At 32.8% G+C, this 16,429-nt stretch overlaps 1 protein-coding gene across 1 annotated transcript in view; it reads right to left on the bottom strand.

Moving 5' to 3' along the window:
• The window catches only part of LOC147071197 (tubulin polyglutamylase ttll6-like), a 31,941-nt gene that overhangs the window by 11,826 nt on the left and 3,686 nt on the right, over positions 1-16,429 (bottom strand). Inside the window, exons 3-9 of the mRNA XM_085948083.1 lie at positions 13,324-13,411; positions 11,093-11,444; positions 10,564-10,656; positions 9,519-9,776; positions 7,768-7,896; positions 6,249-6,402; positions 5,371-5,442 (exon numbers count right to left, since the gene is read on the bottom strand). Coding sequence (XP_085804209.1) covers positions 5,371-5,442; positions 6,249-6,402; positions 7,768-7,896; positions 9,519-9,776; positions 10,564-10,656; positions 11,093-11,444; positions 13,324-13,411 — 1,146 coding nt within the window. The remainder of the gene's footprint in view (positions 1-5,370; positions 5,443-6,248; positions 6,403-7,767; positions 7,897-9,518; positions 9,777-10,563; positions 10,657-11,092; positions 11,445-13,323; positions 13,412-16,429) is intronic.

Raw genomic sequence — 16,429 nt, 5'->3', positions numbered from 1 at the left:
TTTATAATTTAAATACTGTTGACTCTCGATTCACTGTGGTAGATGGTAAAATATATACCCCGGATAAAACAATACAACAATGAAAAAATTTAAAACTACGCAATAATTATTATAAAATAAAATTCTTCCCCTATTTCACTTTACATTTTACAATCGTTCTGACAGGAAGTGAATTATTTATAAAAAAATTAAATAATTGAGGTGTCTAATTACAAAAAGCGACAAGTCCACAATTTAATATTTTCGGGAAACAACGTTTTTATGTTTCAAGCTTCAATTATTTGTTTTAACGTGAGATTATTTTTTCCGTTGTATTCTATGTCGAAATTAGAACCAAATGGCAATTTGTTTCAGGCGATAAACTCTTAAATGTAATAAATATAGGCAAAATAAAATTGGACGTAGCGCTATTTGTATCTCACTTTTTAATTTACCCCGCATAAGGCACATATTTCCGTGGCACTGTCATGAGTTTACCAGATGCGACAGCATGGGAGACGCCCTTTTCAATATTGAACGTTCCCTTATTGGTTGACTTAAACACGCGCGAAATCAACCAAGCTTTAAATAATAATATGAAACACGGACTTGGTGCTTTTTGTAATAAATCGAGACTTAAAATATTTTTTTTCGTAGGGTTATGTCGCGTTTTGGAATTTATACAAAGTTGTGTAAAATTATACAAAGAATACGAGCGTATTTTTTTCTCGATTTTGACCAAATGTGGACTTATCGCTTTTTGGAATTAGGCGCCTCAATTATAATGGATGATATAGCACTTCTCAATAAACTTCAATGGCGAAGGGCAGAGGTAGGCTGTTAAGATTCAACATAAATAGTGCACACTAAACTTTGTCAGTCAAATGTATTTGTTTTCATTGAACTAAGACTGCAATGTGTGGATAGTGGTTGTTATTTTTTTCAATTCATTTAAACACTGCGTAATCCTAGCCATAGTAGATAATAGTAAAAAAATATTCGTTTATCTATAAAATATCTAAAATTATGCCCTTAAACCATACATAATTTAAGATCTTTTATAAATAGAAGAATAAGTATATCAAAAACACAAAATTTAAAAATTATTTTCCCCACCATCTGCGAATTCATTCATTCGAACTACAAAAACAATCATTATAATAAAAAAAAACATTATGGTTAATCCAACGCCCAGTATTTCGAGAGCCAACTTCCTATATAACAGACAAATCCATCCAATATGACTTAATTGACATAAATAGGTAGGTAATAAAATTTATCACAAGCAAAAAGCCAACATATTTTTTTAGTGGAATATAAACAGCCTAGAAAAATAATATATGGTGACAATGTTAAGTCCATAATTAATTTAAATTTAACAAATGGGTATTTAGTTTAAATAAGCATGATATTACAATGAATATTATACTACAATATAAGCAGTGAAAAAAAAATCATATTTATCAAAAAAGGTAAAGATTTGCAAAAATTAACCCAAGCTATTTTGAATGCATTGGAAATTACTCTGGTGACCAAAAAGTTATTGAATAAAAATATTAAAATTACAATAATTATGTACATAATATTCAAACATCAACAAAACCTCTCACAAATTACGAATGAGTGGTTAAAACCAAAGGGATTTTACTATAACGACAAAAAGTCATATTATGAGTGTGCCAGCAATTCCACAACAATTTTAGCACGGTTCAATTGGTAACCATAGATAAGTAAATGTCAGTCATGTTGGTATTTCTAGAAATATACAATGGCCGCCTCCCATTATCTTTTCTTAATTAATGACATACAGTTACATACGATTTTGTCAATAATAGTGCTTAGACGTAGTATTCTTAACTGTATATTGAAAAATGGTGATAGATTATCCTTTGTATTACAATTCAATGCTTTGGTACCGTTTCTTACATGTTTCATGTTCGAAATGGTCAATGTATGTAATAATAATTAATAAAGCATTATCATCCAATCAAAATCCAGTTTCAGATTTTATCTACACAATATCTGCATATCGTCACCGTTTTAGCAAAACCATCTATGTGTCACTTTTATCAAAAATGACTTTTAAATACCAAGTCATTCCTTATTTTTTTCTCTATAGGCCAGTAAAATGATCTATGTGTTGGGTAAACTCGCTCCGAAGTTATTTCAAAAAATAAAAAACAGCTATGTGTAAGGTTCAAAAACCACGGTTCACAAAAACAACTATGTGTATATTATAGTAACATATAGATGGTATTTTGATATCGAGAGTGTAATGTTTTTTTACAGTTTGGCTACACATTGTTTGTTTATATGTTATATGCTATGCATTATGGTCTTGCACGACGGCTTGAAAGATGCTTTCTCAAAAAGAGAGACAGGAAATATTCAATAATTTCTGGAAGATGCCTACATGGTCAATAGGGTATAGGCGAGAATTAATTTAAAAGTTGGATAAACAACTACAAACGTCTCGATGACAGTGGCCAATTGAAAGCAACAATGACAAGTAATAAGAATCTGACTGAAGATAAATAATTGGTAGTGCAACCAAAAATCAAAACGGAGAGATTTGTGGAAAAATGTTACATTATGGTTGGATCTAATTCCAAAGTTCCCAGCCATTATTGCAGAGAAAATACCTCCAGGGTGTGTGTGGAATTGTGTTTCCGATCCAAAATACAAATGCATGATGAATATAAAAAATGGTCTCTGGAAAATGGTCATAAAGCAGCAGAATATACTCCAGTATATTTACCACCAAAAAATCAGTATCCACCAACCACGTAAAGATCAGTGTGCCATCACTGCCATCTGCTGTAGTTATAAAATGAAGAATGTTTCAGAAATGGAATACAATAGCCACATTATTAAAAAAAAAAAAAGATGCTAGAAGACCAAAAATGAAATGAAGGAGAGTACCAGAAGTATTACTGGACGGTTAGTAATCACAATGGATCTCCAAAGTGTGCTGCTATGTCCAAAACACAGGCACAAATGTATTATAAACAAAAGCTGCAACTACACAATTTCACCATATACATTCTTCATAATGTATCTTCTAATGAATTTGTCTCATCTCATCGAAAGCAGGACAATACAATGAAATAATTCTAATATCGGATGGGTGTGGATATCAAAACCGAAATAAATTATTCGCTACTGCTCTAAGTTATATCTTTAGAGAGAAAAAACATCGAGATTCAACAGCTTTTTCTGGAAAAAGGCCACACCATGATAGAGGCCGATAGTGCACATGCTACCTAAAAAAAGTATTTTAAGCCTCCAATATATTCACCATCTGATTATATAGCACGTATGCGGCTAGCAAGACCAAAACAACCTTATAAAATTAATGTCATTGATTTTTAATTTTTAAGAATTATGGATAAGATTAAATCTGGATTAAGTTCAATCAGACCAGGAAAACGAATCGGAGATCCTGTTGTATATGATATTAAAATGTTACAGTATCTACCAGATGGAACAATCTTTTACAAACTCAACTTTATCAGTGCAACCGTTTGACTGCCTTTATAATATATATAATGAATCATTGCCAATATCACAGTCGAAATACATACATCTTCAGGAATTAAAAAGTGTAATAGAGAAAGATCACCACTATTTCTACGATAACCTAACATTTAAACCTGCTAATAGAAAGTAAACGAACTTATAAATATAATATCATCTCACTATTGCATTAATAATTAATAAAATGATATTGCAATTTATCACTAATGCACTATGTATATTTCAACTATTATTTATGTAACAGTTTTTCATGAATTTATTATTATTCACATTTTGATGAATAAATTAAACTATGTGTATTTACAAAACGGTCAAAACAACTTATGTGACATCACAAACTGTATTTTTATTATTTTTGTATTAAAAATAAAAGATTTTTGTAAACAAAATAATAATCTTGGACCATTTTCTGATTATAATAAAGCATTCTTCATAATTTTAATGTTTAAATGTAACATTATTTTTTTATTCAGTTTTATCCTTCTCCTGCACAATTTGAGAAAGTGCACATAGATGGTTTTGCTAAAACGGTGACGATATTTAAAATTGTATCGAAATGTTTGGCAGTTTTAAATGTTCAAATGAGTCAATGAGAAATAACTAGCCTTTTTCTTCAACGTCTTTGGTCAAAACTAATTTTCTCTTGATTGACTTTCTTTCAAAATGAACTAGCTACTAAGGCCTCTTATGCACTGTCGACTAGTCTTAGGCAACCATGATTGTCAGCAACCAGAAAGTGTGACTGGTCACTGCAATCACGTGCGTAAACGCCGATTTCATTTATTATTCCTCGTGGTTGCTACTTACCTGGTTGACAGTGCCTAAGGGGCTTAAAACTATATACTTTGCATAGTTCAAAATGTATTAATGTATTTATAATGAATAATTGGAAATAATCAGTTAATTCTAGCGAAGCAAAATATTTTCGACAAAAAGTAAAGTAAAGCAGCGATGAGTGACGGTTTTAAAAATGACCGAAGCTATATTTCGTAAATTATGTATCACCACTATAAACAACAATATTGTTGATTCGTTGACAGTTCGGGCGGGCGGTTAACATGTAAAAGCGGGAGTGGAGCCAAGCGAGCTAAACCGATACTAAAATCAGGCCACACAATGGGAAAAAGATTTGATGTCCTCAATGGAAGAAGCAATTCGCAGCTTTGCGATAAATGTGATGTTCAGGATAACATTCCACACATAAGGTGACATTCCTCAAATTTGAGCGAAACAGAGTAAAGCTGCTACTTGCAGGTGTCTTTGAAATTGACGAGCAACTCAAATGTGCCCTAGCATTGGGGAAGACGGAAGAACTCAGTATTTTTTTAACAGTATTGAAGTGAGTAGCTGAATAACGGATCCTCAATATGACAGCGGGCCATAGTCGAAGCCTCGGTATATTTTTAAAAACAGCATCCACAGACAGCATTGAAATTTGCGCATGGTATCTGTCCACCTTAAATACTGTCCAGAGGTTCTGATTTGATTGGCAAGCATATCATAGTATATTTTAGTCATCCCAACCAAATCGGGTGTTGAATCCGGACATTCCGATCACTAGACTGAGCTGAACAGAACACATGGAAGCGTGCTTTCTATTTTTACCAAAAAATTAAGATTGCATTAGTAGCCGTGTTAATTATTGATGAAAGGAAAAGTAATCAGTGATTCAAAAAATCTATTACTATTATGATCAAATCCGGACTGCCAGAAAACCACCCAACACCCTACATACTTTTCCAATTACACGCCTACATATTGATAGCGTCCAAATTATCTAAACAGCCAATGAAATCGGAATGTCTGAAGGTTTTGCTACCCTTACTGTGGTACTAATATTCAAAGTCTATGAACCTCAAGAATGTACGGTTGCAAATTGTGGTCCAGTAGAATATCGAATCCGAGAATTTCAAAACAAGCCTGCACCTGCAAACAAAATTGGTTAACGTTAGTACTAAAAACACATTATAACAACAATTGATTATCATTAGAAGTAATTATAATCCTGATAAACACTAGCCAAGCATCTATTTACTGTTATAAACAGTACTGGGGAGATAATGTTGTATGTACATTGGATTAAAAATTTGTATCATATGAAATATTACTTTACATATTCTAAATTTTCTATTTCATCATGCATATGCATGCCATTTTTATAACTGTACAATAATGGATATTATCCAGGCAATGTGTAATTATATAATAGCCATTATGGTCAAAGATAAGAGAAATCTTTAATTCTTTTTATGGCAAAATCTCTGTGGTGTGTAGAATATTTTTCAATGTTTAACGGAAGTATTATGTTTAGTTAGTGTAGTTATAATCAGGACTGCGGAGTAAGAGTCACCCACGGTGGCATATTTGGCAGAGCGCCAGTCTCTGAAGCCGACGGTCGACGGCAGGACACCGCGGCTAGCAAAATAACACATGTTTAGGAGAGAAGACAGTAATTTACTTTTGAGCAATGTAAAACTGTCTAGGATAATGACCATAGACAATATACAAAATTAGCCCCAGCTGGGTACTTTCTGCGTATCTGAGGAAATCTTATTTGCACACCATAATCATACAATTAAATATATCAGTAATTGCATGCGTACTTTTGATATTGAAATTATTTTTTGAAAGAAAAGACAAAAAAAAATTTTGTCGTCTTGTTTATAAAGGACTCCGCAGCCCTGACTATAATTCAGAGAAACAATAATATTATTAGTAATGGAAAATGAAACCGTGTCGTGTGATGGAAAGCATGCGCGATAACTATGCTTGATGATTGGAAAGGCGGATACAATGGTCTTCACAATAATTTGATCAACAGATTGCCACAGCTTTTCTACGTTGATGCCTTGAGACTCCAGGTGACGGTTCAGGGTCGATATTTTTCTGCACGTCAACAAATAACAAATCGTTAAAGTGTGTTATTTACAACAAGAATAATAAATCAACAAGTAGGTCTATAAAAATACTGAGGTCTGAGGGTGTGAGTATTTACAGTATAAACTTAGCCCCTACACACACGGCGATGCTTTTGAGCAAAAAACTATATTATTAATTATATTTTTTGTGCGAATGAAAATTTATTTAAATATCCACAGATTCCTGCAGTTGACAGAGTGTCAAAGAAGTAAGACTTTTTATTCAAAAGTGCCACTTAAATTATAAAAATATATTGAATTTGATCTATAAGAATAATAATCGATTTCATATTATTATAAATTGATAGTGGCAACTATAAATAAAAACTCTTTTGTAAACACACTTTGTCCACTGCATAAGACTACAAGGTTTTAATAAATATAATGAGCAATGTAGTTTTATGCAGAAATGCAACGCCATACATCTGGGTTTTAATCTAGCCCATTGACGATCAATTCCAAATACAACTTGGTAAAAATCATGATTAAGTTAAGGTGGATATCGTCAGACTGTGAAAAGTAGCCAACTTCATTGGCATTGAATTATGACTAATATGAACATTCTGTGACTAATCTTTCCATATGTGTTGACACATATCAAACGTTGTAAAGTCCACTGAATGTCAAACTGAGAAAAATGCAGTTTTATCATATCTTGTAATACAAATGGTTGTAACATGTGAGATATTGTAAGATAATTGAATCTAATACTCACGATGGCTACAAGGATTTTTCTTCTTAGCTTCGGTGCTCGACCTCTTTCTGGCTTTGTCTGGATCCACAAAATCCACTTCTACATCCATTTTATGTTATAATTGTTTAGAAATTAAGGAAAATGATAGGTGCCATCGTTCACCTTTAGCTTGTGGACTTAAGGTGGTTTAAAAAAATATTGATCTTTCGAAACGTGATTTCATACGTAAACAGTGGACTTTTGGGGGTTTGCAGTATACCATAATGTGCAGATTTGCATACTCTATTAAACGTATATCAAAAGTAATTTTTTTCAATATGTGGACTTTACGGCGTTTGATATCCATCAACACATATATAGGTACATATACTTAACCAACAACCAATCTATTCTTCTTACAGTTTTGACACCAGTATAAAATATATTAAATTAACTGATACTCAAAATAAAATTTGTAGTAAATATTTAAATCAGCAAAATGATTGTAACATAGACTCGGCTGAGTAAATTATGCAAAAATTTGGAAGATACATGTTGCGTCTGATTTGGAAGTCAATGAGCCAAATTATTTTAAGTATCGGTATTTTAGTGTTGATTAAAAGAAAGTTATTATTTATTATTTATATGAATGTAACGGACCGTTTACTGCCTGATTCGTCATCGTAGACAAATGTCCGACTGTGTTTGTTGACGGCATAGTTTGTCAGATGCATGTAAACATTTGTTGTATTGTGAGTGTTTGGATCTGCGTATCTGCTTGTCGCAAACCTGCTTGTATTCAAAGTAACTAAGTAGATTGCCAGTAACATCATATAACCACCGAATAAATGCTGGCCGTGAAACAATAATGACAAATGACAAATGAATACAAATAAGCATTTGCCCGGTTCAACTGGACACAATTAAATTCAGCGATCAACTTTGCGAATGGTGGAATTCACTGCGTGTATTATAGTATTTCTTAAGATACGGTCAAATCTACATCTACACACAACAAATGCGAAGACTCAATACTAATTGACCGATCATCACTTATTTAATTAAACGATTCTTATTAAATAAATAAATACACAATATATTAAGAGCTCACGATGGCGGAGCAACTTACGCGTATAATGTCGTGGATTCCAGGTATCGAATCATGAGTCTGGAAAATACACATTGTTTTTCAATCTATATTTGGAGTCAGAGTATGGACCTTATAGGTTGATTAAGTGGCTAACATCCATTCTCGTAAAAACAAAAGTTTGTTAATACAAACCTCCAATCTGCGGAGGCCATATGATCTTATTAGGATCAGACATGGTCTAAATATACTTTAAGAGTGTAACTTTCATTATTATTTTAACCATCTCAGAAGTTGAACACTGAATTTGATTGTTTCCTATTAAGTCGTAAAATACATTTATTTTTACTTGTATTCCGTTGAATTAACACAATACATCGTATTTTTAAACATTGATTGAATAGATGTCAAGTAAAACAAAAGTAAATTAATACTTATTTATATCCACTTAGCCCAACTAGGGATTGCAATAACAGTATGTATTTCAAAACCGGTATCCCAGTATTTTTCGATACCGAAACACAGGTTTTAAAAATCAGACAATACCGATGTATTCGATATTGAAAGTGGAAAGAAAATGTATTAATTAACATAAAAAACTTAACAGTACAGTAATTTTTTTGTACGGTTACGCGATGTCTGGTTTACCTCCGTGGCCCTTCATCATCTTTAGTGACCAGCAATGACACATGCTATAAAATATCAATATTTTAAAGATATTTTTACATTATATAACATACCTATATTGGTAGATACATTTTTTCCAATTATTTTACAAATACCGGTATTAACACCGGTATTGAATAAGAAATACCGGTATGGGTATTTTCATTCGGTATTGCAATCCCTAAGTCCAACACAAAAAATTACAAAAATAACAAAAATATCTGATAGGTTAAAACCAATGGAGAATAAATAATAATAGCGCACGGATTAAAAGATCCCTGCATACCTAAGTCTATATAAATAACAAATTGTGGTGAGCTCGTCATCATCGAGTGCTTGTAGTAGCTCCGATGTGATGACTACCGAAATATATACACATTGGTATTTTACGTCATCAAGGTTTCTATAATTAAATATATTTTACTTTTGAAGGTATATTATAGAACATTAAAGTTTTTACTAAATTATGAGAAATCTAATATAAACGAACAGAAAATATAAAAAATACATTTTGAAAAAATTGTTACATATAAAAGTTAAAATAAGAAAACAGCTCAATGAAGATAATAATATGTACAACATCATATTATTTATTACATTATCCCTCACTACAATGGCAGGCCTTTCAACCAACAAATAATAAAAACGAGTAGTTCACCTGACCAATCCTTCATTGTAGACGAATATCCTGAGAGGATCACAGGACGATATCAAAGTGTACACGCGCATATCGAATTTATATCCATCGACCAAGTATGGTTTGGAAATGTACACTTGGCAGATCAGTTTCTCCGTCGAGCTCATATCCTTGAGGGACTTTGTGAGATAAATTCCTCGACCCTGGCTTCCACACTCCGGCTTTATTATGAAAGTCTTATTTTTATGGGTCTTGCTGTAGTTAACGGCATCGCTAAGGCTACAAAAATAGAATTTGGAAATTCAAATCGTTCTTTTGTTACACTATTGACGATCATCGCGATCTGACACATCAATTAATTTGGAAGGTAATAATAGAGATATAGAAAGTGACAATACCAACATCCATATCGTGGATTTAGATCAATTGAAAAAATCATGTGAATATTCCGACAGGAATTTAACTCAAATCCTATGAATTCTTTACAAAGGCTACAATACCAACTCGACCACAAGGGATATAATATATGAAAGGCTGGAAATTATATGACCATTGCTTCGTTTGCTTGCTTTGCTTAGGGAGCACACGTAAAAAATTGATTTCTCCACACCTCAATTGAGTTAAAACCCAAATAAAATTGGTGAATTAAAAAATAAATTGGTAGGTACAATTAATTATTTTTTGTTTGGTATAAATCTCTATTACATATTTGTTAAATTATAAAGCGGCCTATAGAAAATATAGCTTAGTTTCGGTAAATGTGCCGCAGCTGCCATCATGAGATTTTATAACTTTCTTTTTAGACCAAACCTAACCTAATCTAACCTACCCCAACCTAATATAATCTTAGTTTGTGATAATGATGCATCGAAATGTATGCAAATTTTAAATTAACAATTATTGGATCGAAAAGCCTAACAGAAAGCGCTGACAGAAAAAGGTATTTATTATAATTGTCTACATGGAATAAACTGTTTTCATAAAAAAAAATCATAAAAGCTCATGATGGCATCTGCGGCACAATTACTTAGTTTCTTACACAATAGATAATCATTACGACACTCACTCTGTTGGAAGACACCAAGTTTTAGGAAAAAAACTGTATTCCTTTGGGAAGTTCTTTTGCATTCTATTTAAGTTACGTGCCAAAAGGTCTTTTCTGAAAAATAAAAGTGAGTTTCACCTAATTGATATTGTTATCTTTACATAAGTATGAGGGAATATCATTTACAATTTTAGCAGTTGTCCAAAAAGGTTACTAAGTCTAATGATAAGTGATCTGTGTTGCAGTGCTTCTATCTGCATTGCAGATTTTTGTTTGTGGCAAGTTCACACTTTTAATCATTGAACACCCTATCGAATGGTGGTTTGCGCAAACTGAAAGTGGACTGTATGATTAGCTAAAAACGCAATTGAACAATTAGGAGCAAGTTTGGTAGATAATATAAAATTAAGAATGTTTGCAAATCACTAAAAACTGAATAAATTATAGAAACTCCATGTATACTCCAAATGATAGGGCGTACCTAAAAACATATAAATCATATAAAGGTAACTTTTGTAAAAATTGTCAGAAGGTACATCCCTTCTCTCACCTGCAAATCTCCAGCATTCCAGGAAAATGATTAATTCTTTGGAAACGCTTCATGTCTTTAGCCCTCTCGACAGAAATACTCATATCAGTCCAATAGAAGTTCCAGTCGTCGTCCTCGGATACCTCTTTCATGCCAAACGCAGCAGTGACTCTCCGAACCGCCTCGTAGCGACAGTTGGATGTGCAAATGGTGACCGACGGTCGGCGTCTCTTTTTCTTCTTTCTGAGCAATGCCTTGAAGTTGGCGACATTGCTCTTCGGAGTGTTGTTGTACGACGTGTCCTCATCATCCAGGGTGCTGTCGTTTAACTCTAGCAAGATGTCTGGTAGTTTTTTTGAATTATGCACACACTCTAAAAATCGGTACAATTAATAATTATATTATTGATAATATTCCTCCATGAAAAAATCAAAATTAAATATGATAACACTGCCGGGAAGCATCAGTTGATAACAGAACAACGATCCAATAACATCAAACTTGTGACCCTATTCCACCTATTGCATTTACTGGTTACACAGAATTTAGTACCTGGGCATACATTTTTTTTTCAAGTTTCGTGTTAATATTTACTATATTGCTACTGCTAAAATACACGTAAATTAATGACTTCATTGAAAACTTTAAAAATAAACTCAGAATAGAATAGAATGATGGTCATCTTTATATAAATACAAAACTGTAAGTTGCAGGAGTGAGCCTGCGTTTGGTTGACAAATCTGTGTTCTTTTTTCAATGTGTATTTGATTCAGCACAATGACAATGGGTTGGGTGAATGGCTAATAACAATTCCTCATTAAAAAAATGTGGAGGTCCATCAGCTCTACTTATGATCAAACATGGTAGTTGACTTTTTATTTACAGCTTTTATCAGCTGTAAAAGGCCAGTTGTCCACTTTTTTACGAAAATGTAGACATTCTTAATATGTCTACATAATGTTGGTAAAAAATTGGATAAAACTAAAAAATTATAATTAATGACTTCATTGAAAACTTTAAAAATAAACTCAGAATAGAATAGAATGATGGTCATCTTTATATAAATACAAAACTGTAAGTTGCAGGAGTGAGCCTGCGTTTGGTTGACAAATCTGTGTTCTTTTTTCAATGTGTATTTGATTCAGCACAATGACAATGGGTTGGGTGAATGGCTAATAACAATTCCTCATTAAAAAAATGTGGAGGTCCATCAGCTCTACTTATGATCAAACATGGTAGTTGACTTTTTATTTACAGCTTTTATCAGCTGTAAAAGGCCAGTTGTCCACTTTTTTACGAAAATGTAGACATTCTTAATATGTCTACATAATGTTGGTAAAAAATTGGATAAAACTAAAAAATTATAAATTATAACAGAATAGTACCTACCTAATATTCTGTTAGTTACAAAAAAACGTAGAATAAAAGAAAAAAAATAGCGTTGTATATCAGTTACATTTTGCTCTCTCGTGAACAACTTCTAATATGTGAAACCAGCGCATCTATTCTATACACAAGGCTGCTATCATTCGCTATTGGTAGCTATCGCAGGTAGTTCATATTTATGTATTGAGGGTATTATAATATTCAAGAAAGATAATTGAACATTTAAATCAATAATTACAATGAATAGCTTTGGTTTTTTTTTTGGATGACATAGTTAATTATTTACTTCATAAGAAAAGCATTTGCTTTGCACTTTTTTATCTGCCAACATTACATTCCTATTTCTTGAGGTCATTTTCTTCTAAACTATATTAAAATCACCAAAATAATGTAGACTTTTATAGATTAGATCAGCTATCAAACTTTAAAAGACGCCTTTTTTTTCAACCGTTTTAAATGTTGCCAAGTAAAATCCACCATGTGCACTTGGTGTATTCTATTTGAAATTATGTAATAATTTTGGGAAAGAAAATACACCAAGTGCACTTAATTGATTTATTTATTTTTGTTTCTTTGTTAAACACCGCAACAGACCATGAAGCCCAATAACAGTGGCAAAACTCCCAGGCTTGAAGAATTTACATATTAGATTATGTAAATATATTTTGACCTCACCGGGATCGAACCCGGAGCGTTATTAAGCCCCTCAGGATATAGTGGATTTCACCTGCACATAGAGTATTTTTATCTGCACTTGGTGGTATTATTAACTATGAATCAGCAAAAAATGCACATAGTGGATTTTAGTTGTAAGCCGACGATATATTGTTTAATCTCTTAAACAAAGTAACAACAAAGCCAATTACCGTTATTTTCTGTTTCCGAATTCAATATTGTAAAGGTGTGATTCGATTTTGAGAAAACAGATTCTTTTCCCTCATTTCTGAAAATATCCTGCAAAACAAAAATAATAATTAATCACGTAATAGACGTATTTACTTACCTATCTAACTAACTTAATGCATTCAATACTGATTGAACAAAAAAAATCACAATTTGGGTTTGTGGGGTCGTCCATAAATCACATCACACATTTTTTGGGTATTTTTGAACCTCCCTCCCCCATTGATACGTCATTACGCCACAAAATATTTTACCCGCCAGTCTAAATTATACCACATTTTTAACACTCAAAAGTCAAATAATAAATTTGTTGAAAATGATAGATTTGATAAAAAAAGAGTTTATATTTTGTACCCCCCCCCCCAATCCTTCTTCACAAATCATCACATTATATCAGATCCCCCTTAACCTTTTCTATGCCTGATATTACTATGGCAGTATCTGACAGGCCGCAGATTTTTAATGACACACATTGAATGTAGAGCAAAGCTCTTTCTACAATTGCTGTAATACCAATAATTTGTGACTTAGTATTTCATAATTATTCAAACAGATGTCAGTGTATTAAATTTTTTAGATTATGCAAATCAATCGACAGTGGCTAGCAATTAGAGTTTAATGTCGGACGAGGCCTGTCGATCACGGCCTCATAGAGCGAGAAGGCATAGAACTGGTTAAGTCGTGATGTCATACATGGATTACACCTAAGATGAAATAAACTAATAAGTAGTTCTTAAATTTATTGGGCAGTAATTGAAATGAAAATATTTACATAATAACATCTTATCGAATTTATTCATAATATAACTACATCTAGTCAACAATAGTATCCAATCTATACAGTCAAAACTACATTATAGTACCAACTACTATAAAATTAAATATTAAAACCATAATCAAGTATAATAAATTTTCTCGTCCTTTGATTTTGAGTCAGCTGGTCAACACTGCAAATCGCTCGATGCTCACAAAATTTTAACAATAACAAAATAGAAATCGTATGTTAACATCTACTTTGTTTATTTGGTATGTTACATAATACACAAAATGTCATGAAGACTAGGTATGTAACCGATGAATAACTTTGTAAGTATGTGAAGAACCTTAGTGGAGATGAAAATGGGACTGATTACAGTGATGACAAGAACTCAGTGCACAGTTACCATACATTGACGATGACTGTTTTGACGATTATGAAAATGGAAAACATAATAAAAAGCTTCACTTCTGTTGCGTGTGCTCACCACACACACATTCAATCAGGTATATGTACACATCCAGATGCTGCCACTGCATGAAACTATTAAGATGCTACATAATAATGAGTAAGTTTTAATATAGTATACAATGTTTATATGGCCGTTGATTAATTTAATACATATGAATGATACCTTCAATATTTTCTAAATACTATTATACTGGACTACATCTTCTTCGACACTGTATTCAATAATAGTCTACAATCAATGTTTCCCAAACCTTGACACGCATTTGAAGGTTGAAATCTTTTATTGTGATAACATTTTTTTTAATGAAGCACTTCGATATGTTGGTCCACAATTAATTTATAATTTTAACACAACACCAGTTTTATCCTGAGAGATTTTCGATTGGAATTGTTTAAGCTTCCACATGACACAAAAAGAGTTGAAGTGCTTGGCAAACAAACACTCAACAATCAGATGACTTGCTGACATAACTGAGAGCTGCCAACAGTAGTAAAAGAGATCTTGAATCTGATTCTAAAGAAGTAGAGATAGTGGAACAATCTCTTCTAGTGTGCAGCAATCACACAGGTCAAATTAGATTATTGTTACAAGTGCTATCGTGGAATGTATTTATATCAAGAATATTGCATTGCTCTCTATTGCTCGGCACTATGTCTAGTTTTCTATCAAACCTGACGCTATAGTTAAATTTTTATAGAACATCACTTGCCAAAACGAATGTTCTATCTCTTTTTCACGATGAGAGCATCCATAAATAATACTGTAGGAACTTTCAAATAATATATTATTATATATTTTACGTCCATAAATGTTACGTCAAACATCTGAGGAGGGAAAGCGAAAATGAAATTTTTGTTCATGAAATGACAAGCTGTGTTGTGAGAAATATAATGTGGTATGTTTATAGCATGTTGTAAGTTTGGAAAACACTGATCTACATGTATAATAAATAAATATTATTACAATATTACAAAAAAACTGTGTAATGTTAAAACAATTTTGTAATGATAAAACGTACATGTCCACTAAAACTTGAATCATTCAGTTTTTTCAGTCCAATATTTGAAATAGTGTGCATTTTGGGCAACGTATGTCTTTGGCGATTGTGTTTTGCGTAAATGTGTACAAGAGTTTTGTTTGAGTATGGTGAGTAATTGTTATCTGAAAGAGTTTCACAATTTTATTGAATTAAGATATTACCAACATAATTAACGAGACACAACAGGTAACTCAGGCGCGCATACAGAAAAATCGTTTGGGAGGGGGTCCTCTTCGAAATTATATTTTTTTTATTGGTTCTAAGGCGACGGGAGGGGGTGGGGTTAACAAAATCTAGAATGTGACACTGACCTCCACAGATCTTTAAGTGGTCACAGGCCTTACGTGTCGTAGAATGCCGAAAGAATGGGGCCAACCCGTTGAGATAGCTGTTTGACAGTCAAATCATCCGGGTCACAATTCTCAGTCATGAGGTTTGACGAAGAAGAAGAATAGCATGCCATTTATCATTGAGTGATTTGTATTTTTACCGTTTCTGGGGTGGGGACTGGTCCCAAAAACACCCCCCTTGTGTGCGTCCCTGAGGTAACTTAATAACAATGAGTTTGGATTAAGCGTCGATGACATTGAGCTACTTTACAAGCTGCTAGTCGGCGAGTTTAAAAGACAGCTAGTGCGATTGTGATGACACACAAAACTTTCCACTCGCTCATAAGCCAACAAGCTAGCGAGTTGAAACTGTCATTTTTGGTACTATTTGACAGGACGTATTGAGTAGTTTGTTTTTTTACCGGCAGGTTCGCCACTATCGCTCTACTGCGCAGACACAGATCGGCCCACA

The sequence above is a fragment of the Rhyacophila brunnea genome, unplaced genomic scaffold (assembly GCF_057557595.1).
Source record: "Rhyacophila brunnea isolate RB1 unplaced genomic scaffold, BYU_Rbru_1.0 scaffold_20, whole genome shotgun sequence".
NCBI classification, from domain to species: Eukaryota; Metazoa; Arthropoda; class Insecta; order Trichoptera; family Rhyacophilidae; genus Rhyacophila; species Rhyacophila brunnea.
The sequence above is the reverse complement of the archived record's forward strand: the minus strand, read 5'-3'. Positions and strand labels throughout refer to the sequence as shown.